The 25,434-nt window shown below is 45.6% G+C and overlaps 1 protein-coding gene across 1 annotated transcript in view; it reads right to left on the bottom strand.

Moving 5' to 3' along the window:
• The window catches only part of CSMD2 (CUB and Sushi multiple domains 2), a gene marked incomplete at both ends in the record, with an annotated part of 226,948 nt that extends 205,252 nt beyond the window's left edge, over positions 1 to 21,696 (bottom strand). Inside the window, 2 exons of the mRNA XM_079545965.1 lie at positions 3,548 to 3,764; positions 21,540 to 21,696. Of these exons, the coding sequence (XP_079402091.1) occupies positions 3,548 to 3,764; positions 21,540 to 21,696 (374 nt within the window). The remainder of the gene's footprint in view (positions 1 to 3,547; positions 3,765 to 21,539) is intronic.
• Between the last annotated feature and the right edge of the window lie 3,738 nt (positions 21,697 to 25,434).

The raw sequence follows: 25,434 nt of genomic DNA, 5'->3' as shown, positions 1-25,434 counted from the left end.
GCAACCAATTAAACATGGCCAAAGAGATGTTTTTTAACTACATATTGTTGACATTCTTCCCCTCAACAAACCACTGGTACATTCTATTTGCCTTTCCTGAATATTTTAAGAGTTTTTAGAAGGAAGAGTACAAATCTGATTTTCTCCACCCATCAGTCCTATACTGAGTGTAAACCCCACAGCTTCCATCACAAAAAACATGTGAAATGACTGACTTACTGAATACATTGCAAACACACTTTCCCATCATCTTAATTACTTGAAGTTTCAGGCCTGCACTAAGTTAGCAACTAATTAAGGATTCTTACATTAAGATCACCCTACAAATCATCAGCATCAGATGAAAACGTTTGAAGATGGCACGTGGCCTCACTTCTCTACTTTCTTTCTTTCTTGTCAGCTACTGTCTGGTTATGTCACGTCCCCACAGTCAGATATGAAAAGGTGCAAAGCAGCTCCCAAATCCCACAGCAATCTAAGATCCAAAAATAACTCCAAATATTCAAATTTCAGTCAGGTCTCTGCTGAGCTGCTAAGCCCAGCGCGGTGGGAAAGCAATCAGGAATGGAACCTGATTGGAGCATCCCCTGCACAAAGGCAATCAGCGAAGCACAATGGGAATTCACAAGAAGTGTTCTTGAGCAACTGCAGCTTTCAGATCCGACCTCCAGTGGCAGTTCAGGAACTCAAAGGATGGGAGTTTGGGACAGCTTGGTCTGGTGAGCTCATGCAGCTCAGGAGAAGGAAAGCCACGTGCAGCCCCAAAGAGAAGTTACGAATCTGATGGTTGAGAACACAGCTCTGCTATGCAAGCCAAGGAGAGAAAAATCTGCATCTTTCCACATTCCCAGGATCCAAGGAAGATTCTGCTACAACGGTCCCTGCTTGTGGTGCTGTCACTGATAAAAGCCCCACAGTGAGGGGAAAAAGCAGAATCACTGAATCAGGCTGAAGAAGCAAGGGCTCTGAAGCAAGCTCCCATTCTACCAACCACAGCAAAGTCATAGCAAGAGATGGCAAGATTCCTGCACGTCTAAATTAAGACACTGGAACACATTTAATATTCACATACTCATCACAAACACGCAGTGCAAATTCCCTAATATACAGTAAAGCAGTTTATTAGCAAATGTCTCATTGGATTAAGTCTGCTCTTATTCTATTAGGCAACTTTCACACCACATTAAATTGCATGACAACAGGGTGTTTGGCAGCACACGATGAAGGCAATCATTAACCCTTCCTTAGGAAGGCACAGGCAAAAAGCATAGGTGTGCCACTGAGCCATCAGACTGGAGGGACTCTTAGCAATATAGGCCTGAAATGGAATATCAGGGTTTAGAGAAAATTGTAGCATCCTTTATCTCTCAGCACATCGACACGTAAACCACTCATTTATACCCAGATCACTCACTTCTCCCAGTCAAGACCTACTGAAATAAATCAGCGATGCTCAATAATACAAGCTTGAGTGGGAGAAGCAGGGAGGCACGGTTCCTGTCTTTGTTAACTGTTTTGTTCATAGGCCTTGAACAACAGTGAACAAAGCAGTTACCTTCTCTATAGAAACAGCTTTTCTTTCCCTTTTGTATGCTTGCTTACAGCTTATTATGGCTCACCTCCTGGTAGCACCAGCTTTGATGAATGATGTGTGGTCATCCATCTTCAGGTGCTGCAATTCAGTGATGAATGGAGTACATTTGGAAAGCAGTCCAAGAAAAAAAAAATTGATAGCCAAAGGGGAAAAAAAAAATGAAGAAAGAAAAAAAAAAGTCCAATGTTGGGCAACAGCTTCAGAGCTTAATGAAGTAAAATGGATGTATGAAAAAATATGAGCTGAACAAAGAGATCAGACAGGAAACAGCACAGAGGAGCAAGATCCAGGTTTTGCAATCACTAATCTAGAAACATACGGGAGAAAACACAGGTGTCCATCACGTATGAGCCCAAATCTCATTGACTTCTGTAAGCCCCCTGCAAGTGCTTTCAGTTCTCTAGAAAACTTCCACAATACCCTTTTCTGTTTATTTCACTTTCCTCCGTGGCACACCACCACCTGAATGCATCACCCACTCATTAGAGATGAAATTCTCACGTTGCTTTGTGCTCCTGCAAACTTGCATATGCTTCAAGTCGTGCAAAACATCCATCAGTGATGCAGAGGATCTGATTTGTCTCCTGCACCTTCCCCAAAAATGCAAGTCCACACACTAAAAGGCAGCAGCCAAGCTGCACCTCAGAGGTTTGTTGTACCAATGGACTGTATCACGACGCCCTTGCTGGTACTTCAGACCATAACATATTATGCTGAAGAGCAGCTCAGGGCAATAGCTGGGCACAGTTATTCTACTGCGTCCTACTGATTTACTCCACCACGACCCCACTTCTGAATTCATTTCATTCATGGATTTTGCTTCTTCAGCAGAACCTCCCACTGACACGCAGAGGGCAAAAGGAAACAGCTGGCACTGCTGATGAGCAAAGCCATTCACTGGGATGCCTCCAAGGGCAAGAGGTGCACGTAAAGTTTCATCAGCAGAATTATATGCTAGCTGTGGGCATCCTTCATGTAATATCTGAAGCAAAGCACTACCTCACCTTCTGCTTAAGTGATGAGGTCCCATAATTAGGATGATTCTAAAGAATGGTTGCTAGATGAATATTTATTTATATAACTGTACATAAAAAGCTGATTTTTCGCCAGTGTTTCTAATTCAGATTATACAGTTGTGTTGGAGAAGATACTGAGGTCAAAGGACCCCTACTAAAATAGTTTGAAGTAAAACTTCCAGAACTGTCCACGTCCAGCATCCCAACCAGGATTCTAACACTAGATGCCACCATTGGTCCCTCTCTGAGCACATCACTATCAGATATCAGCAGCAATCAGACACCACATCACACAACAATAGTCATACTGTCCACAACATATAGGAGTCATTACTCCTCCAAATGGAGGAAACTAGCATACCATTTAACAGCTGCTATACAGTAATGCATTGTTTTCCATAATCAGCCTCTCGTTGACTTTTTATTATTTCAGGATGGTACTCTGAAGTCTCAGAAATCAAACTCCATGGAGGGTCTTCATACTAAACTATCTTACTCGATAACTCCTTACCCCGAAAGATCCATCAGTTCAGTCAGAACTGAGAGAATATCACCCCAGTCCAGCTGATGGGCAAGCCACAGATTCAGTGATTTGGCTAATTCCCCACACAGCATTTGGCAGAGATATAAACTGAAGCCCATTATCCGTCCTCCCACTCAGAGAATCTCCTTCGGATTGAAGGAAGCTCCTCTGCACATTAGCTTTGCTTCCCTCTTGCTCCATTTTCTAATTAACTTCTCTGGATATCTGGAATGACTTTTGATAAATCACTACTGTCAGGCATTCAGAGAAACATATCAAACTTTATCAGAGATAAGAAAGCAAAAGAGCTGTAAGAACTGCTCATGAAGAACCCCAGTTTACTGCTGGATGCATTTAATCCTACTGGCAGAAATAGGAATAGGTTTATAAACATCTCTATAATAGACAATATACCTTGTTCTCAGGTTTCCCTGCTGAGGCAGTCCATCGTAGATAGATAATACATCAAAATCTTCCTCTAACGCAAAGGACTGGAAAACAAGCTGTATCCTGTTCTTCTCCTCAGCAGTGATTGTCCACGTGCAGTTTGCATAATTTGGATATCCATACGGAAAGCCTGGACTCTGTATTGTCCCATTCGGGCCATGCAAAATGTGACTGCAGTTCTGGGCTGGTGAAAGAGAAGACAAAAGCACAAGTCAGACGGCGCAGAATAGAAATCCAGCATCATCTCCATCGAAACAGGTCATGCAGGATTCTTCCCACTGAATTTGTTCTTCCCCAGGCATTCTTCCCCAGGCACACACCAACATAGCACCTGTTTGTCCCCCCTGTGTGAGCTCAGGCCCCAGACACAATCTCCTGTATTTAAAGCTGTGCTCAATCCTTACATCCCCCACCTTGTCAAGGTTGCCATGACTCAGGTGCAGACCTAGCACTTGGATTTGCTGAACCTCATGAGTTCACTGGGCCCCCTGCTCAGCCTGTCAGGTCTCTCTGATGGCATCCCATGCCTCGGGAGCACTGACTGCACCACACAGCTTGGAGTCATCAGCAACCTGCTGAGGGTGCAGGCTAAACACACAGCAAACATCTGCTGGGCCACATTCCTAAAGCACTGCCCTGACTCCACAGCTGAGGCAGAAACCCCATCCCACATCCACCAGCTAAATACCTCAAGCCTCCCTTCATCAATTTTTCCTTCCCCAAAGCACTACCTGTGAGCACTCCATCCCAAAGATAAAGATCAACTGCCATGATGCACAATTTCCGGATATATGAGAGTTTTTTTCTATCTCTCAAGGGAAACTAGTACATAAATATGTGCTGGAGACAGCCCAAATGACAAATTCTCCTTAGTGCTTTCCTCTCTTCACTGCTACTTTACCGGAATGTCTTTTGAGGCACAAAGACAAATTCACTCATGCAAACTTGGATATCTCTTTGCAGCTGTAATGCAATAATCTTCCACTCACCCGCACCGAAATGAAACTGCAGACAGTTTGCAAGGCAACTGCTGTGAAACCCAAAGCAAAGTTTCACCTTTATCCTACAGCCAGCAGACCTGCAGGTCAGCACTGCTGACGTGTGGGCCAGCTTTTCTCATGGATCCTGCCTTGCTTACCCTGCTTATGCATCACCTGAGTTGAAATGAATCAGAGTAGAAATTGCCTCTTTGATTTCTCACTGCTTTTTTCAAGGCAGCAATGGCATTTACACTTCTGAGGGCCAACCAGCTACAGGTAAAGAACTGCAGAGTAAGGCTCATTAAAGCCAATTACAATTAAATTGACCTACTTTGGTGCAAAAAATGCTTAGTGAAACTTGTCTCTGCAGGATGGAGCTCACACCTTCATGAATCTAAAATGGTTAATCATATTTACTACCCGGGGACTCTTTTTGTATCATGTTTATTACATCAGCCAGAGTTACGACAGCCCAGTAATCCGCGGGGGACTGAAGCTGAGCTAGGCACATAACTCATTAACAAGGCCAGACTCCAGTACTTTGCATTGCTGCAGCACCTGGCATCTGCCTCTCTCAGTGCAGCTTGTCAATATAAATGAATACAAGAGTGAATCCTTCCTCCCTCTTTCACCTTAGCTCCATTTCCTTGCAGGATGTGTAAGCCAGGCGCCAGCACAGGACTGGGAATGGCACAGAGGGGTAAAATTCAGCCGGGTTTGGTTTAGTGCCTCAGACTGCCAGAAGTCCATCACTTCCAGTCCTCCAGAATTCAATCACAGCCTCTTCTCTTCACCAGACTGGCACACAGTAGGCAATGCGGCAGTTGAATCTCTAGCTACTGCACATGTTTTATCTTAATTGTAAGTAAATATCATCAGAACAATTTAAGGAAAGTGGGAAATTAAAGAGCCTGTATCTCTCCTTTTCCTGATGGTATTAAAGCCACCAGCACTGCATGAGAAAGGAAATTCAAGGTCAGAGATGCTGCGTTCCAAATGTTTCCAAGGTCACAGGAAAGACAACAAGATTTAAGATCAATACAAACTTATGCTATCCTTGCATAATTAGTGATTAAAGGAAAGAATAAGGCCTCAAACCTAGCTGAATAAAAACAAATACATAAGAGAAAATTAGGACAGAGCTCTGTGACATATCCAATCAATCTACTGAAATAATTGCGCGTTCATGATTCTGACCAAGATGTGCTCTGCACATCGCTAACAAAGCTGCTCATTGCAAAGAAAAATTAGTTTTCCAAAAGCTGACAATCTGAAAAGCAATATATACTTCATCAACTGTGATAGTAGGGAGCTTCGTTTATATTGGACGCTGATGGAAAAGTCAGCAGGCACGGGAAAGAGATCCAGAAAGCCCAAGAGAATTTATGCATGCTCTGTAATTTGTTTTCAGGTATGAGTTAGCTCAGCTCAGGCTTGACTGACAAAACCTTATCTGAAGTACATGACAAGGAAACACACCATTTCTCCTCTGAATACTTGCAGAAACAATTCTCTTTATCCCTTTGGCCCAGAAGCACGAACAAACAGAGAGGTCTGAAAGGACAATGCCACTCAGCGCAATGCAGTTTCGATGAATTCACCTTTGGCAGAGAACATTCCCTTCACTGCCCCCCACTCCCTGCAGGCTGACACACACCAGAACAACCCCACATCCCCCTCTCCCTCTGCCACTCTTCATCCAAAAGCCAGAACAAGGATGAGAAAGGTGAACACTGGCAGCGAACGGCTCGGCACCAGCATGACCGTGTAAATATTTGTGTACATCTCCCCCTGCTAATGCTGTTACTCACAGACTCCCACTTTCTGAAGGTAAAACACCAACATGAAACTCATCGGCGGAGATGCGTCTGCGGGCAGCTGTCCTATTTTGTGATGGAGATGGGCAGTCTGAGAACAGAGCTAATTCCAACCCGTGCTCTGCCAACGCAGCCTGCCATTTTCAATTCTGGGAAGTGGTTTATTATGAGGGTGTATCTTTTTAATGACTGCATCAGTGTAATTTTATTGCGGCAGCGCTCGGTTTGTAGACAAGGACAAAAGGCTTGGCACTGCTCAGTGGACAGAGCCTTTCAACCACAGAGATCTCAATTTGTGGAAGAGGAAAACATCACAACCCAAAAAGATGCATTAGTGGCAGGACTGGGGTTCTGCAGAAGAGCATCTCTTCCCAGCAGCACAACCACCGCCTCCTCAACACAGAGCTTAAGGCAGCTTCACCCCGCTCAGCTTGCAGCACTCGGTTTCACTTCTAGGCCATATACACAAGATATACATATAGATCAGCTTTACTTCTAGTCCATACACAAGAGGAAAAGGATGAAGCATTTACCTTGCATGATGTTCACAGAGGAACCATATTTCTGGCAGAAATAGGGGCTGCCTGCAGTTTTATAACACACAGTTGATCTATATGCCACAGAACTTAACATGACTGGGCACAAATATCAGCCAAGGACAGCTCTGACTGCCTCCTGCTTGTTGAGCAGGAAAAGCTGCAAACCCCTCTGCATGGAACCCATCAGCCTCGTGCCAAGAGAAGGGCAGAGTGCCCCAGAACTCAAAAACTGGAACTTCTGGTAAGAATGGTAGTAATATAAGATGCAGTCTGATGGTAAATGTACCCATTCCCTGTACAATAGACAACAATCCAAGGCTGGTTAACATCTCCCACCTACTTCCAGTTCCTTAAGCTTACCAGGCTGGATCTGGTAGAAATCAAAGCAGCATTTTAACTGCTCAGATGTACACGATATTAAATCTCTAGAATGCGATTCTTAGGAGAGAAGAAAACAGAATTTACTTCTGAAGTATTTCCTAAAATGGAACTCCATGCCCTTTGTTTCTCAGCAGAAAAAAAGGAAAAACTAATTTAGCTAACATTGATGTATGGTCACTGCACAATTCAAGGAACAAATATCAAACCATATCTACTGAGTTGCTCTCAGTAGTAGTGGCTGTTGGTGATACATGGCTGCCTTCTCCTCAGTGCAGCAGTGCTCCATATTGTCAGTTTCTGTAGTTATTGCTACTTAGGAGCAAGTGTTTCTGGTCTGTGTTGTTCTAGTCTACTCAAGGAAACAGACTAATATAAAATACACCTTCCATCATAAAACTGAAATCCATACCCTGCAGACGAGCACATTCCCTTCCAGGCTGCAATGCCAGGGCCAGATTCTGCTCATGCATCAATAACTCCCCAAATTTTTCTATGTACTGCTCAGAATCATTCACCTTCACCACATGAAGATCTTCAAATCAATTTTTTCTTTTTTTTTTTAATATATTTTTAAGCGTTGCTTGATCTGCCATCTAAGGTTAGAAAAAGGCCCCTTTTCCTAAGGTTTATTGTTTTGAATGATTTATCTGCAAGTGACTGTGCCTTCTTACAAAGCAGGTTTCTGGATCTTTACAGACTCAGAAATCAGAACTAGATTGCCCATAGGCTGCCTTTCATTCTCTTGTTCACACAATTCAAGTGAACGCAGAGGGAAAGTACCTTCATACTTCATAAATTAAGCCCTGTTTCCCTAAGCATTCACCTTTTCATAGTTTTAACTTAACCTGCAGTCTAATATCAAAGCCCAGAGGGTAATAAATAATGCAGAAACATTCCATTAACTATAACTTTTAATCAAAAGCCACTGGATTCAAGAACATCATCAAGGGGATGATTAACATCTCTGATAGCCAGTGCCTTTTTACTGTGAACACACGAAATGAAGAACACAAGGGCAAAGAGCACACATTTTATCTGAATCTAGCTCACACCCCTACTGCCAAGTCCCAGAAGGAATTACAGCATGGGCCTCCAATCCAAAGCAGGACACGAGTTCCATACTACAGCAGATTTGCACAGTACTGTGGGGATACCAGAAACCCAACACACCATTTCCAAACCCAGCTACGTCACCCCTCCAGTCCCAAGGCATTACTTCTTCCCATCCAGCAGTCTCTCAGTCCCATCACCATCTCTGTGTCCCACTTAGTGCTGGCTGAACAGCTTTTCCAACACATCTTGGAAGCGACGCACACATCCGAGATGCAGAAAATCCCACACAAAAGGATGACAGTTCATTTTTCCCAAAATAACAACCTACATAATATCATAATATAATAATTCATTATTACACAATAAAGGCACCTCCACTGAAAACGCTGAGGACAACACATCCAAAACGCTGGAAGTACCGTCATAGATGAACACAACCTGCTCATTGCTTCCTTGTTCAATGATATTTCTGAGGCCCTGGCCAGGTTCTAGACTCCCCAAGCCCTTCCACAGCTGTCTGAAGCCAAGAATCGGCCAGAATGCTGCAGTTTGGGCAGAGACTGAGCAGATCACTGCCCCATCCATATAGAAGGGAAACTGATTGTCATCCCTGCTTGTACATTCCCCTCCTCAGCACCAAGCTGACCTTCTCCCTTAGAAGGGAGGAATAAAAAAGACATAATAAAGCTGAAAAGACTTATTTTTATATTTCACGATTGAACCTCAAAAGGGCATGCAGTTCCAGTAGCAAGATCAAAGGAGTTCTGATATGCTATCCTGAAAAAATAAAGACAACATCCCATTTCGGGTAACATCAAAAGGCATTGCAGGGCAAAACTTAAATCACAAGAACATGACAGTGCACATATGTCTGTCTTACAGCTGCACAGCAGCCCCTGACATGTTGAGAGGCCAGAGACTTCAACTGCTGGAATGTAATGCCTTGTTGGGTTAAGACAAATTGCTGCAGTGAGTACATGGGTCATGGCAGCAGCTGCCAGATCGTCCCCCGAGGCTGAAGCTCCCTGTTTCTAACAGGAGGACAGGGCAGCATGGCAGCTGACCTGACACAGGCTGTCCCCTGCCCTGGAACAGCAGGGACTTCAGGCTTCAAGACCTTTATCAGATTTGTATTTTAAAAGCAGATTGCTATCAAAGGGGGACCTAAAAAAATCACACTACCCGGGGCATAGCTGGTAAGGATTTGAGTTGTACTGCGAACATCGCAGCACACCTCCCAGTTGGGTTATCAGAGACATTACTGTGCCACGCTGCCTTCCCCAGGTGCGTGCTCTATCTTTCTCAGCTACTTTAGAAGCACTTACCCCAGCAGATTTATATACCACTTTATTATCTGAAATGCTTACAATCTAAACAGAACCAAAAGCAAGCTAGAGAACAGGCCAGGCCTTTAGCAGAAGATTTGCACCAGCGTTTCAGAGATGGCACAACCAGCAAAACTACATCATCTTGTGTTAAGGGGCTGCTCTACAGATGAATCACTGCATAAGTAGATAGACAAAATGATGTCAATATACTCTGTTAAACACAGCAGGAATACATCTACTTTTAATAATCATCTAAGAAAATCCCTGCTATTAATGCTAAATAATCTAAGCAGTATCAAAGAAAATGGAGATGTCTCTGTTTATTAAAGATACATAAATGATTTTTTTCCCCTCAGTATTTTGCACCAGCAATCTTAAAACCACTGTTCTCTCTGAGCTAGCTGAAGTTCACTAGCTGGATGCAGATGGGACACATATCCCTCCATACACATCTGATCCAACAGTGCGACATCAATAGATGCAACATCAGACAACATCCCCCATGTAAGTAAAACAGAACTTTGTTTGGCCAACGCTGATGAGGAACCTGACTTACTGCATTACCAACTGCACACCTCAGCACCTTTTAGCCAAATTTCAGCTTTCACCATCTTCCCTGGAAACACGGTAACAAAGAGCATCACAATGACTGCTTCATCTGGAAGTGTTTGTAGAACAAAGCAGAAAGATGGGTCTGCCTGGAGCACAACAGGAGAGATTGTTTCCACGCTCTACTGACCCCCAGAGATGGCGTCCAGCCAGGCAGTTTGTTGATGCAAGGAGTGTACATAGAAAAAGAAAACCCTGAACCTTTTAACAATGAACAAAGAGCAGGAATCCCATCAGCAAGGGCAGTGCACTGCAGCTCAGCCAGGGAGCGGGGCTTGGCTTCAGCACAGCTGCTGCTGAGGATGTGCCACGCTGGTATCTCTGCGTATCAGTGTGAAACCAGAGCAAGGGATTCTGTTTAAGATTCCTCATGTAAATGGGGAGAGAGTGGGAGGAAATGTTTGTTGTACAAAGATCTACATCACGCATCCAAACGCAGCGGTACGGCTCTGAGCAGCATTTGTGGCTGGTGCTAAACAGAGTCAGGACATTTGACAGCCCCAGCTCCAGGCTGTGCTCTCTGCAAAGGGACCGTGCTCCCCTCCAGTCCTTCATGATCTCCTGATGAAACTGAGGAACTCACACAGACCATCCATTATGTGACATCACCTGCTCAGCTCTCAGCACTATCAGTTATCCCAAATTCAGCCTCAGCGGCTCCTTCTCAAGGGATGCAATTTTCTCCCTTCAAAACTTTCCCTTTCAAGATCATCTCTTAATCAATTCTGACTGCTCCCTGAGCACCACCACTCCTCTACCTTGCCATTGTCAGCATAATAATCACACCAAGCACTTATACAGTTATTTCCATCTTCAAAGCCCTCCACCACCATTAACCAATTAATGCTTATTCTCCTCACGCTGCCTCCAGTGTGAATAACAGCCTCACCAGGTTCTCCCACCACTTCCCTTCATGGCTTTTTGGTTGCCCAGATATCCTTCACAAATACCACAGCCAGTCTCACGTTGCTCAGCTTTGTGCCATTCTCCTGCAGGTTGGTGTTCTACACCTGACAGTTCATCTCAGCTCATCACTGACGTGGAAATCCACAACAAGGAAACCAACCTGTCAAAAGCATCTGCACAAAGCCCAGACTGACTCTATTCACAGGCAGAATTTTTACTCTCTCAATTTTTAAGGTGCTAATTAAGATCTTATGACCTGCAGTACCTGTGGTGTTATTTGCCTTATTAGATATGAAGCATCCACCTGTGAAGTAAAACGTTCCCTTCAAGGCCACCAAGAAGGGAAGTTGTCCCAGGAGAAACCTTTGGCCCAGCTATGAGTTCCCCCAATATTGGCAATTTCACTGTTACACTGATGGAGAATTAACAGCCCAAAGGGAAAAACACACTGGGTATAGAGCCTTATTTAGAAGCACGCCTGCCCCATGCTCACATGGAGTTGCAAGCTTTTTCTTTTTCTTTTTTTTTTTTGCCTTCCCACTACGTTTCCACTTCTGGCTTAAACCTTTAAATGTCAACAGAGCAACCTGGTTATGTTTTCATCTGTTTGTAATTCCTGGAAAGCCAGGAGCTGCACCAATCTGCGAAAGCTTGTGGTAATTGCAGGGCAGCCACCGGTCCTTTCCAGCACCAGGAGCTCAGAAAGAAAGGAGACAGAAGTTCTGTAGGAGAAAATGACACAGAACAGACTTCAAATACTCAGCTAAAGCCATAACCAGCAAGTTAGCTGTCAGTAGTGACCAAGATCTTACGCCTGTGGGTAAAAAATAAAAAGCCCTCATCCTGAATAAGCACATCCTCCACTTCATTCTTCTGCTGCACTCAATAAAGAAATGTGCTCTACATTTACAAGTGCATTGAGATCTTCCAACAAAACACACTGCCAGGCGTTTGCATTGTAACAGCTTGCTCTTCTATTATTGTATTTGAATTACAAAAAGAAGCAAACAGAAGGCAATTTCTCTAGGGAATTTTTGTTGGGACATAAATCCATTTTTGTATTTGATTCTGTTAGCAGCACTTTCACATTCACATCCTTTAAGTGTAGCTGTGCTTCATATTTACTACCAAATGCCTGCTTCTCACCTTGGGCAATCAATGAAAGTCACCAGAAATCCACACTGCACAGACTTTACCATTCACTTGGCCAAATGAGCCAAAAAAAACAACACCCTAACCAGAAGAGGTGACACAAACTAATGAAGAAAAAGCTACCAAAGGTCTCTAATGAATCAGATGCAGAAGAAAAAGCAACCATTTGAAACCATTTCAATCGTATCCAAAGTTTCATTCCTTTCACACAAACAACAGTTTTCAATGTCCATAATATTATACCAGCAACCAATCTGTACTCTGAAACTAAGATACCAGGCTGCTTTATCTCTTGTTCTGATCCAATTTAGAAAGTTTCTCACCAACCTGACACGCCACGTGCAACTCCCAACGCACCTCCATACAGTCGCTGTATTCTGTGGCCTCCATCCATGCTAAGCACCAAAGTCTCAGAACTTATTTCCAGTATATTGTACTATTTTATTTTTCTTTCAGCTTGTCCATTCATTTAAAAACTCATTTTCACTCTCGGACTTTCTATTTAATCTTAGTTTTCAATCCCAAAAGGAGATCAATACCTTTCTTCTTCAATCTACATAGCTCTCAATCAAAGAGTTAACAAGGGGTGAATTGCATCGACTCGTAGGTTCAAATTGGGTATTTTTTTGTAAGAAGCCTCATTTGCTAAATGCAGTCATGGAAAAGGAAAAAACCTGCCCACAAGAGCCCTCAGCATCAGGTTCCTAGAAAAATAAATAAATAAATAAATAAATAAAATTAAGGTTATAATTTGTTCTCTAGTTTAAGTCTGTCGCAGCACTTAGTAGGAACAAATACAAACCCTCCCATAAAACATCATTTTCTGGAGCACTTGAAATTCAATGAATTAACTCGCTGTTGCTAAGCCGACTTCCATCAGTTAGAATTGATTCAGCTATTTATGAAGAGCTGTTGACAGCAGCATGAGCTTGCAGGACCGTTTCTGATGCCCTCGTTCTTGCCAAAGGCACAGCAAACACCACTTTCCAGCACGGAAAGATCTGTGGGTCTGAGACATCAGCACGGAGCTACCACAGCTGCCTTCACCACCAAGGCCCAAGAATTTCATTCAAAAAAAATTAAAATAAAAAGCCACACAAACCACGATGGTTTCACTGTGCTTCAGCTCCAAGCTCTAAGCAAAACGATGTCTGCAGCGTGGGGACCATTTCACATACTGTTCCCTCAACAAATGCGTACCTGCCAGCTTTTTTAGAGGTGTTTTCATGAAAACACCCTGCCAAAACACTGGGACTCCAACACAATTGCTTCACCGTCATCCTTCATGAACATGAGAGTCATCATAGCTTATAGAAGCAGAGCTGGAGCCCTCGGGGAAAGGGAGAGCCCTGCAGAGGCTTCAGCTTCTTCTCAGCCCATCCCAGGACTGGTTCCTATGGAGGCTGTGTTAAACCCAGCTTTAGAAGAAATCCCAGCAATCAAGGAGAAGTCCCCTACCCTTCAAACGCTCATTATTTCAGCAGGTGGACGCTTCTTTTCATCATTAACACAGAGGTTTTCCGAGTGGTGCTTAACTTTAATGGAAACAACCCAGGATTGTGGCTGACAGATGTGCAGGGTCCACAACCAGCATCTAACCTTTCCATAATGGAGACAAAAATACAATCGAGGGATATAAACAATATGCTGCACAATGCAGGTAGCATCTTGTAAAATGACACTGGCTTTGGGAAAGCTTGTTATCCTTCTGAGGAAACAGATTTCTTTTTTGGAAGAATATATGTTTTTCTCGATATCATTATTCGGTGTATCAAATGGGAAAGGAATACTGAATTGTGCCTTTGTTGTAGAAGAAACGAGCTGCCATTTTCTGTACCTCCAGCTTGGCAATGGCTGCTCACCAAGCATCACATCTATCTGACAAAGGACCAGATCCTCTCTGGCCCTGTAGCAACCAGAGGTGGAAAGAATCCTGCTGAAGATAATGGAGTGACAAATGTGAAGGAGAAATGGCTGAGGAACAGAACAACACCCAGAACATCCTTACATTTTGAAACTGCGAGACTGGCTCTTTTGCAAGATGCTTAAAACGCCAGCTAGAATTGCTCATTTCAGCTCAAAGAACAGAGAAAAAGAATTCCCTTTACAAGCCATTAGATCTCAAGCTTGGGAACACACCAGTCAGAAAAGCAGAGTGAGGGCAGAACTGGAACAATATGCAAGAGATTACACAACCACGTTCTTTGACAAACTTTCTATTACAAAAAAAAAAAAGATGAAAAAAATTCATCAAATGGCTTCCAGTGCTTTAAATAAATGTTCAACTACTAACAAGAGGCACCCTGACTAGGAAACAACTTCCCTATTTCCAAAGTCCTTGAAACTTCCATCACACATCGGGTAACATTGTTTTATCCATTCTGTACAAGAAGCTGAAGCTCACACAGACTGAACAACTGCTTTGGAGCCAGTGAGTTTGCAGAGGGTTCAAACCTCAACACCCAGCCCTCCTCCCCTGTCAATACTCTGCTTTTTTCAGTATCTCATTCCTTGATGCTTTTGGAAAATTCTTAGTCTGCAGGTCTCCTACCCTCCATTGGAGCACATGTAAATGCTGTGCTGCAGTCTTTCACCAAAAAAAATGCACAAATGTGGATACAGACATACAAAAAAACTCATGCAAGTAATGCACCACAACCTACAGAATGAGCCAAGCAACCCGGGCTGGAACAGAACCTGCATCACATTCCTGACTTTTTGCCATGAGCGCTTTATTTCTTGAAGTTCAGCAGCAAACAGACAACTTTCACCTTAACATCATTCCCAATTAATCCCAAATTGTACGTGAAATGATTGAATTCACTCCATGCAATCAAGGGAGAGAACCAAGAGCACAAAACCTGTGAGGCTAATCAACAGAGCGCAATTTGTATCTGCTGAAAGCCTATCACAAACATACCCGCATCTCTCCGCAGAATAAATCTGTAAATCATTTCAGGATTTTGCAGATTCTGCTCACCCCCACCTTACAGGGATGGAAGTGGAACAGAAGGACAAAGGCTTACGCCCTCAAGGACTTCCAGGAGCCACGGAAAACAGCAGGAATTGGGCTGCGGTGACTTCTCCAAGTAGAGAAAGAACACAAATAACAGGAGAGCACTGAACCATAAAATCCCCAGTGGTGGGCAGCTCTCTAGCTGTGATTAATTCATCTTTTCAGTCTCCTTATTTCAGTGCTCTTGCACCTCCTACAGCACCTGGCTCTGGATGCTGGTGGGGCCATGATTACCAAGCTAGACTGGGGCAGAGAGATGTCCTCCTTGGTCCACATCTGAGCTGACAGCCTGAGAAGCAGCTGAATTCCTATGTTAAAAGCAACACGTGTGGCACAAAAACAGGTGGATTGAGCCTAAATGAAGCCATTTTATTAGGACGGAACACACTTAGCATTCCAGAGTGCTAACAACAGCCGGAGGCCAAAGGAACCAATCTTCTCTTTCTTTCATTTTTAAATGTCCTGGATAAAGACACCTTTACTGATATTCATTGTTGTTTTATCTGCCTTGAAATGGGAACTGCAGACATTTTGATAAATTGATTGAGAAATTGTTCTGTTTCAGTGTAACTACAGTAAAATGCCTTCACATTCACGGTGCGGATACAGCTGAGACCTCATCCACAGAGAGAAGACATCTCAAAAACATCTCCTATCCCAGCAGCAAGAGGATGGCACTTCTGTGCTGCAGTAACAGCAGGAGAAGACCTCAAGTTGGTCCTCAGCTCTGCTAGGAACATGCTGGCTGACCTTGGGCAAGGCTTTCTGCATCGGGTCCCACCTCATCCCCACTGTGCACTTACAGGCAAATGGACTGACTTTTTCTGCCCAGTGCCTTCACTTAAAGGGTTAACAGCAAAGCAGGAGCAGCAATGGTTCACACGTGGAGTGGAAGGGAAGAAAACACCTGCCAATAGGAATATAATACGCTGTTTATTTCCTTCTTATTACAGATGGAATCTTGCATGTTGAAGTCACCACAAATTACTAAGGAAGAGGCACAAATGCCAGAGAACACTGAAGTACACCAGGCCTGGGTGAGAGCTTGGCAGTGCTATTAGCAAGCCCAGTCAAAGGTACAGATGAGTACAAAGCTGTTCTCTGGTGGCGCTGGTTGCCCCTCACACATCACCTCTAGATGCTGCATTGCTGTCTCCTCCAGTCTTTGCAGTCCTCTAACACTCAAGAGATACATTCGGGATTGTTATCATTTGGATTGCTGTCTTCTAGGCAAGGGCTGCCTCCAACATTATGAACACATAGGTTACGACCTCTGCTCACCCACAGAGCTGCAGCAGTCACCATACTACAAACATGTTGCATGGGTGTCACAAAATCACAGAACATCTCAAGTTGGAAGGGACCCATAAGTCCCTTTCAGTGACATTCCCCTTCCTTCACTCTCTAAATACCATAGGCTCGTCCCCAAACCTACACATCAGTTCATTTTCATGCAGATTTTTTTTTTTTTTTGCAGTCAATAACACGGAGAGAATTTTTTTTTTAATTACTTTTTTATCACACATCTCCCTGGCAACCATAGCTGCTCCAGACCTCACAGTTGCAAATCTTCCTGCACTTCTATGAGAGCCATAGCTCACCACATCTCCCTGCTGCACAATCGTCTGGGCCTCCCAGCCATGACCAGCAGCAACAGCCCCTGCTCCTCCTCCCACCAGCAGACAGCAGTGGCACACAGTGCATCACAGCAGCGATGCCTGCATCTCAGAGACAGGAAATTACTGCAGTCACTCCTGCAAGGGGCTGAAGCAGGGCATGTAGCTCAGCCTGGGAACACCATATTCAGTCCACTGTGAAGCAATGTAAGAAAGCCACAAGTCAAAAAACCCTCTGTTCCACTTCCACACAGGGCAGGTATAAGGAAATTGCACACAAGCTCATTGCAGCATACTGTCTCCATCCTGGCCGTGTCCATGGTAGCGAAGACTGAAACGGAGTTAATTTGATTTCTTTAATCAATGGGATTTTCCCAGTTACACATAAACCACTATCAGATCAGTCAGCCACTGCATAGCATGGCAGAGGCATATTTATTTTGCAGATTACTGCACTGCATCATGTTTATAGCAAGTAAAGTACATTGATTTCCATAATTGCACTGCACTTCACTCCTCCAGAAACACTGTGTAAACACAGAAACTATGGGGGCTACCATCACTGGAGTGTTGGGGATTTTATGCATCTCTATCTAGATTTCTTTGAAAGCAGTGTAAGTACCTACATCTGAAAGTCTCTTCTTGTCCCTGAAAACAAATCAATGAGGCAGTCACTCTTGTTTAGGAAAAAGCATTCTCTACAGCAGGAATACAACCTATGATATGAATACGCTATCAACAGCTCAGCTACACCTTGAGCCCTAAATCACCTTGGCAAACACACATCCACTGGGATCCACGGCAGATTGCCTGGATCACATTCCCTGAACCCATTTTGACAGTTGCCTTCTTTTGACAGAAACTCACAGACAACTGGAAGGCAGCCACCAAGGATCAGCAGAGCAGACATCCACCTCTGTACCACTGCAGGCTGGGAACCATCAGCCAGCTGAATACAGAATTTCCCTAGGAGGTATCTGACATGACAGACCGGCTCTGCGGCAAGGAGAGCTTGAGCCTGGATGTTCTTCAGCAGCACCGAGAGGCCACGACAAAAACCAGAGTGATGGGCAATGGGGAGCCACATAGCATAGGAAAGGCTCCTGCACCCAAAATGATGAACTCGATCAGCACAAAGAATGAGAAGCCAAAGAATGAGTGAGATCGACTGCCAAGGGTTACATAGCAAGGCAGCAGCACACACTGCAGTGCCCCTGGTTCCTTCCCCTGTGCTCCCCTACCTGTTATGTGGGCACATGCTTCCATGGAGAAAGCCATGACAAATGCAGATATTCTTCAGGAAGAACTCACGAAAGCACCAACCTCCATGGACAGGTAAGAAAGCTCAGTGTGCACCAGTCAAACCAGGTACACATGGCACACAGAGAGGGAAGGATTGGCCAACCCTACCCAACTGAGGATCACACCCGTGTCACCCCACTGTGACACACTGAAAGCATCCAGCCCAGGCCAAGCATCTCCTCCACCGCAGTCCCAAAGGCAAGGAAAGTGAACTGCAACACAAAGCCCTCTGCTGTGCCCACCCTCCCCAGGCCAGCCTGATCCCAAGCAAAGAGCTGCACCCTCTAAATGTTTGCCAGAACCACCTCCCCCTCCTGCAACAAGAGGCATCAGCAAGATATGAATGAATAAGTGGGAATCATTCATTCCATTTAGCACTGATATCCACACTGCCTGAATGCTGGTAGTAGGACTCACATCAAAACGATACGCTCAGCTACTATCATCAAATACTGTCGTTTCATTGTGTGCCACAATCAAATGTAATCACGCTAGCGACTGTTCCCTTCCCTCCTACACAAACATCCATCCACTGCATCAGAGTTAATATCTCACATCCTTACCCCCTACAAAAATACTCTGAGTGCTTCACTTGCTTCCCTAGCAGAGCAACTATCCCTGAATCACTCTTGATCCTGTGCAGATTAGAGACAACAAAATAAAAGGATGGTTTACAATGGAGATACGTACACATGCATCAAAATTCATAAGCTGCTTCCTACTCCTCAAAGGAAGAATTTGCCAAAACTCTTTTCCGTCAAGAAAAACAGAAAATTACAGTGGGATAAAATTGGTGAGACCACATTTCAAGCCACTGCAACTTTCTGTTACGCAGCACAAAACAAGACGTTGACTAGTAAAGCACAGTGTGAATAACAACATCGAGACCTCCTTCACAACAGTCCTTCAAGAGAAACTGCATGTGTGCACCAAACACGCTCCGCCAATGCACACACCAAATGCCCCAGTGCCAACGCACAGCTCATTACCCAGCAGGGAACAGAAACATTCTTATTAAGACCACCTGTTTGCACCATCGAGAAATTTCAGCACAAGATGCACTTTGTTGCTGAGAGCACATACGTGAATCAGTCTGCTCTCAGCCAAAGACCTCTCAAACCCAAATGCCATCAAGTTAGCACACCATCAAAATAAGAAAGGGAAACCATGAACCACTTCCTCTCCCATCAGCTCCCATATTCATAATGAACTTTGGGGTATGGTAGAACACCTTCCTGCAGCTGGTTCAGCTCGCTGCACAACAGGAGCTGCCTCGTCTTGCTTCCCCACGCGTCTGAAGGAAGCACCCACAGCAAACAGCCATGTTTTGGAAGGATGCTGTCGGGCAGCAGAACCGCTGTCAAACACAACTGATGTGATCTCAGGAGGATTTCTTTCCCTTATTTTTTTCAGCCGGCCAGACCCACTAACCGGTAGTTTTTATATAAATACATACAGCTCTACTGCCACACTATGGGTACTCGTGGTTATTACTACCCACACAAACCCCCAAAACTGGCGAGATCAGAACTGAAGTCTCTGAGGAACTTTGCTCTACCAAGGATCACTGCCTGCCCACCAAAGGGCACAGTGAGCTTCCTTGCTGGGGTCAGGCCCCAAAACTGCACTGGGTTCTGCACTGAGGTGGCTGTGTTTGCCTGGTGGCAAACTGCACTGTGGAGCTCCTGCAGCAGGGCAGCACCGGTTCCAAGTGGAACCTTTACCTTGACAAAAAGGATCATCACTGGGATTTCAGAATGTGGTGAAAAGGAAGAGCTTGGAAAGAGTCCTCATCGACTGACAGCTCTGATTCCGATGCAAATTTTAAAAACAAACAAACAAAACAAAAACATGGCATCTGAAAAGCTTCTGCAGATTTACTTGCAGAGGAAAAAAAACAGAGCGCTGACCAGGGGATGAAGGCATCAAACAGCACTCTGAATGCAGGGATAGAGCTAGGGGCCTGGAAAGAAAAGATTAAATACTGAACAAGCAGGTACAGAAAGAAGCCTGGAAAATCTAGTGTGAAAAAAGCTACAGATAGCCTGAAAGAAGGAGAGAGAGCTGCAAAAACCTGACATAATAAATCTTCTTTAGGTATCTCTGCATCATTCTATTTGTATCAGAGAAGCACAACAGAAACTGCTGGAACGGTTCTCCCTTGTGGATAGGCAAAATGCTCCTGCCGAAGAAAGGGGAAAAAAAATAATCACCAAAAATAAATACTCATCCCTAATTATGGCTTGTGGGTTGCTGGGTGGTTCCACCTCCTTCCCTAATAGATGCTTCCCGTTAGCACAACTCCTCGGGTCCACTGCAAGAGTGCTCGGGAGGAACAGTTAATTATTCTGAATCTCTTTGGAGAAAAGTCTGTCTTACATAATGAAATGAGTGTTGCATTCTAAATAACACGAGGATTTTTAAAAAAAAAGAAAAGAAAAGCTTTTATACACATGAACGCACACAAGCATACATTCCTCCAGCCTAGGATGCAGCAGACAAGACAAACATTACTCAGAAACTCTTGGAAACCAGGGCACAGCAGCGTTGAAAGAAGGCTGCCAAGCACAGCTCTCCCACTCTTCCCCCTCCCACATACACAAAGACAGTCCCTAAATATTTGCTGTTTGCACCAGAAATAAACTTCAGTCCATAGATATCCTTTGGCTACAAGGTCAGCTGCAGAAAGCGGGGAGGAGACGAGTGCACGCTGCCCCCAAATTGAAGTCTCCTTCTTCCAAGTCAATACATGCATTTCCCACAAAAATCACCACGCTGAGGCCAAAGAGCTCGTCTTATCAAGTTCAAATGCAGGGGGGAATAAGAGGAAAGTGCTTCAATTTCCATTCAAGGAGTGCAAACCTGTTTTATCAGCTATGGTCAAACGCTGTGGGTACTGAAATAATGAATTAAGATGCAAGGGAAAGACAGGGGGAAAGCAATGGCATTTCTCTACAGTCGTCTTGCGTATCACACAGCAACCGTGCACAGATTATTTGACCCATCAGAGATGGAGAAATACTACGGGGTTCTATGTGGTATTACATCATTTGAGGCAGTTTCTCTCCAGCCTCTGGGTGCAACAATCTTGCCTGAAGAAAACTGAACACTCATTCAACACTACAGGGAAGCGTGTGCTGACATACAAACGCATACACACACACCAGAGTCCCCTGGAAAGAGGATTAACAGCAGTCCCAGGCTATAAGCAGCAAGCAGGGAAATGCCCCAAAGTTACCAGCCTTCCCCAGCACACTCACCGTTCGCAGAGGCAGCCAGCAGCCCCACGGAGAGCAGCAGCACCCGGCTCCAGGAGCTCAATTCCACCGTCATCAGAGCCAAGATCCCCAATTTTCCCCAATTCCTTCCGATGCTGCAGCTGCATCCCGGCCGGTCCCATCCCAAGGAAGGTTGCATGTCAAAGGGCGGCAGGAATGGGGCGTGCTGGGGGTTGGTTGGTGGCGGATTTTCCCCCCTTTTTCTCCCCCTTTGCGATTGGGATAGTCCTCGGCTCGGCTGGAAGAAGAGGAGAAAGGCAAGAGGGGGGGGAGGGGGGGGGAGGAAGGAAAAAAAAAAAAAAAAAAAAAAAAGCAGGTCAGGCTTGCGATTTCTTTTTTATTTTATTTTTTTTTTTTTCAGCTCAGGGTAAAAAAAAAAAAAATCCCACCGCATGGAAGGCTCTGAGCTTCTGCAGCTGGAATGAACCAAGTGTGGCAGCAGCTCGGGGAGAGGAGAGGCGAGGAGAGGAGGGCTGGCTCGTCCCTCCCGGCGGCTGTCTCCGAGCCAGCTCTCCGGCATCAGCGGCGCGCAGCCCCCGGGGATTTATACTTTTTTATTAGCCACTTGATTAATCGCTCCTGTATCTTTGTTCTCCTCTTTCTCTAAATGCTGGGAGGGGGCTCGGGCGCTGTCATGAGGGGCTGCTGTGTAGTCAGCGAGCAGATCTGCTTCGCTTCTGCTTCCTGGACCCAGCGCAGTCCTCCCACCAGCCCCCGCCCCAGCAGCACCACCGCCAAGCCGCAAATTACGTTTTAGCATCTTTAGGCATTGTTTTTTAATGCACGCCACAGGTTTCTGGCGTGGCAGCCGGGCCCGCAGCCCCCCATTTTGCAGCGAGCACGGCGTGCCCACGGACACACGTACAGCATCTCTGCTACGAGGGCATCAGCCGGGGAGCAGCGCAGCCCCCTCCACCCCCCCTTGTAAACAACTTGATGATATTGACGCGATTTTGGTGATGAAGCAAAACGCAGAACACAGAAGGGCCACCCCAGGGCTGTGACCCGTCCTGGACACCGGAACGAGCTGTGCCCTTCCCCCCCCGGGCACCCTGCTCTGCTGCCCCTCTGCGGGGCTGAGCGGCATTCTCCTCTCCCCTTCCTCCCCCCCACCCCCCTCCACCTTGTTGGTGGTTTTCTTTTAAGCGTCTGCTAGGACATTTGCCCTACGGCTGCATGCAAGATAGGGGGGAAAAAATGCTGTCTTTAAAGATACAGTGAGGAACTTAATTATCGTGGTAATGATGCGCAGATCTGTGGACAAGAAAAAAACAACAACTACGTGACCCTACAGCCTTACAAAAAGGGGAAAAAAAACACCCTCAGAAGTCGTCAGTTCTCCCCCGCCCCCCCAATTCCCGGCAAGCTGCTGCCTAACGACCGCCCATAGGCCAGCAGCAGCCCCATCCCGCAGCACCGCGACCCGCACCCCCCCCCACCCCCCCAAGCCCCCCCGGGACGGAGCAGGGCGCAGCAGCCGACCCGGCTCAGGGCCGCCCCCAACCCCCGCCCCGCGCTGCGTTTGCTGCAGTTGCTTTGCTGCAAAACCCCCTTCTTGGGGCTTGTTCCGGTTGCCCTGAATGAGCTTATTTGACAGCTAAAAACAAATTATATCGAGGGTTCGCAAATCTGTCCCTCCGCCCTCGGATCTATCCTCTCTCTCGCTCCCTTTCCCTGGGTCCCCTCTGCATTTGAATCCTTCCACTGCCTACACTGTGAGCCGATGCCAAGAGCCAAGGCAACCAGTGCTGTTACATGAAAGAGTTGCTTTATGTCTGCTTAAACTGCAGTGTCCTATTCAAATAGACCTTATTGTTCAAAGGCACAGATCCAAATCGAAAAGGATCAGAGAACAGGGTACCACACTTGACAGCTCTATACATTGCTTCTCCCTTACACAGCCATCCACCTCGATCCCCCACCCCCAGGCTGTAGCCGGAGATGCGACTCGGTTGCTGCGCACAGCAGAGCGCGGCCGAGCCAAGGGCTGGAGCTGGAGCCCCGCACCGGGAGCAAGCAGCCAGCATAATCGAGGCATTGAGGAGACACAGTCCTACTTTATTCCTGGGCAGTAATGCCATACCTATTGCAAATGAAGGGCTCCCAACCAAGCAGGACCCCACACCTAGCAAAGAAAGCTTACTCGCTCTTTAAGAAAGAAAAAAAGTATTTTATCTGCCAAATGGACAGCGTGATGAATGCAGTAGAATCCATCACCATAACCAGCATCTACCACTACAGCTCACCTCCCCAAGGAGATGCTTGCAGGTTCTGCTTAACAGCCCACTTCTGACCTCTGATGCTCACTTTGCATCTCACCTTCGGGGTGATTTTGCAAGGAGTCCTCAATGGGGGGAGAGGAGCATCATTGGGGCTGGGAAGTCTGCAGTCCAACCAGGCCTCAGATCAGCCTCCTGCCTTCAGACTTTGTGGCAGATATTCAGCCAACTATTTCATACTTTGTGTAGCTCAAAATACCTCTTCCTCCCAGCCCGAACAGTAAACTCTGTGATCCCTCCCAATGAAATTAGAGCAATTGTAACATCCCTGATTCCTGGTTTAAGGCAGAGAGCTGAAAGCTCACAGATAGGAACCACATCCTCACAATGGCCTCCCACAAGAAGAGCAGCCTAGAGCTTGGCAAGGGCACGTGTCAGTACCAGGCACAAACACCAACCCACATCCCTTGGGCTCTCCTTTCTCTCTTCCCCCCCAATGCAGCTCACAAACACAACCCTTGGTGATCAATGAGGAACCACAGAAGGCATTCGCACTTGGAGAACGATGCCAAAAATGGAGAGTTTCACCACTAGTAATCTGGTATAGGAACGCAAAACATCTTAGTAACTACCACACATTTGTTCTTTCTTAACCATATCATCACTATTAGTAGGGAGAAAATAACATTTATGTGGGCAAAGCCATGAGTTAACAGAGCCATGCGCCCTTCAGAGCTTCAGCACCTGCACATCAAGTAAGAGAGGCAGAGCTCCAGGAGGAGGAAGAAGAGCAAAGGACAGCTGAATGCCGACCCTGGAAAGACAGGAATCTAGTTACAGGTTTATTGGAGGGAAAGCTCCCAGCTGTGCCAAGGACAAGTGGGTTTTTGCCGTTACCAACTGCCAGGTCCTGGCATTCCATGGTTGCCACGGCTCTTCTTTCCGTTTGCAACGTACACAAAACATCGTTCAGAAAGATTGCCTGAATGCAAAGAGGCTGAAGGATGCTCAGTGGCACGGACAGGTTTTCAGCCCCAGCAGTGAAATCAGAGGGGCCGTTCCCACTGGGGCCATTCCCACGACACATCTGGATCCACGACAACACACCCCAAGACGGGCTGGACAAAGCCTGCCACGAGATCTGGAAACGCGTGCAGAGCCTCTCCTGGGATCTGCAGCCCATCGTCTGCACGGATCCACCTGGTCCCCCATGGAGCAGGAATGGAGCCCACAGTGGGTGAGTGAGCCAGGACAAGGGGCTGCTGCCTTCCCTTCAGTGCCCGGCTCAAAAGAGCCCTCATAACCCCTGGAAACAGAGAACTGGAGCACGGGGTGCTGGGTTGGCTTCAGGCAGGATCCTGATAGGACAAAGTTTTCCCACTTTTCCCACTGTAACCAGGCTTTTTTCTTTGGGAGAGCGTGTCCTGTGAAAGCCAGCTACTTGAAAATCTGAAGCACCATAAGCAGCTGCTGCGTTCTCTTCCCCACAACATTTAAAGGAAAACAACCACACGCACATCAAAATATTTACAGGAAGAAGTGAAAGCAGCATTCAAAAGGAACAAAATCGAAAATTAAAGTGTTATAAGGAAGCTACTGTAAACAGCTGATCTTTACAAAGAGAAGCTGAATTTAGTACAGAAAAAATTATGCCAAAT

Source organism: Tetrao urogallus (genome assembly GCF_951394365.1).
Source record: "Tetrao urogallus genome assembly, chromosome: 23".
Taxonomy (NCBI): Eukaryota; Metazoa; Chordata; class Aves; order Galliformes; family Phasianidae; genus Tetrao; species Tetrao urogallus.
This window is presented reverse-complemented; position numbering and strand designations above follow the sequence as displayed.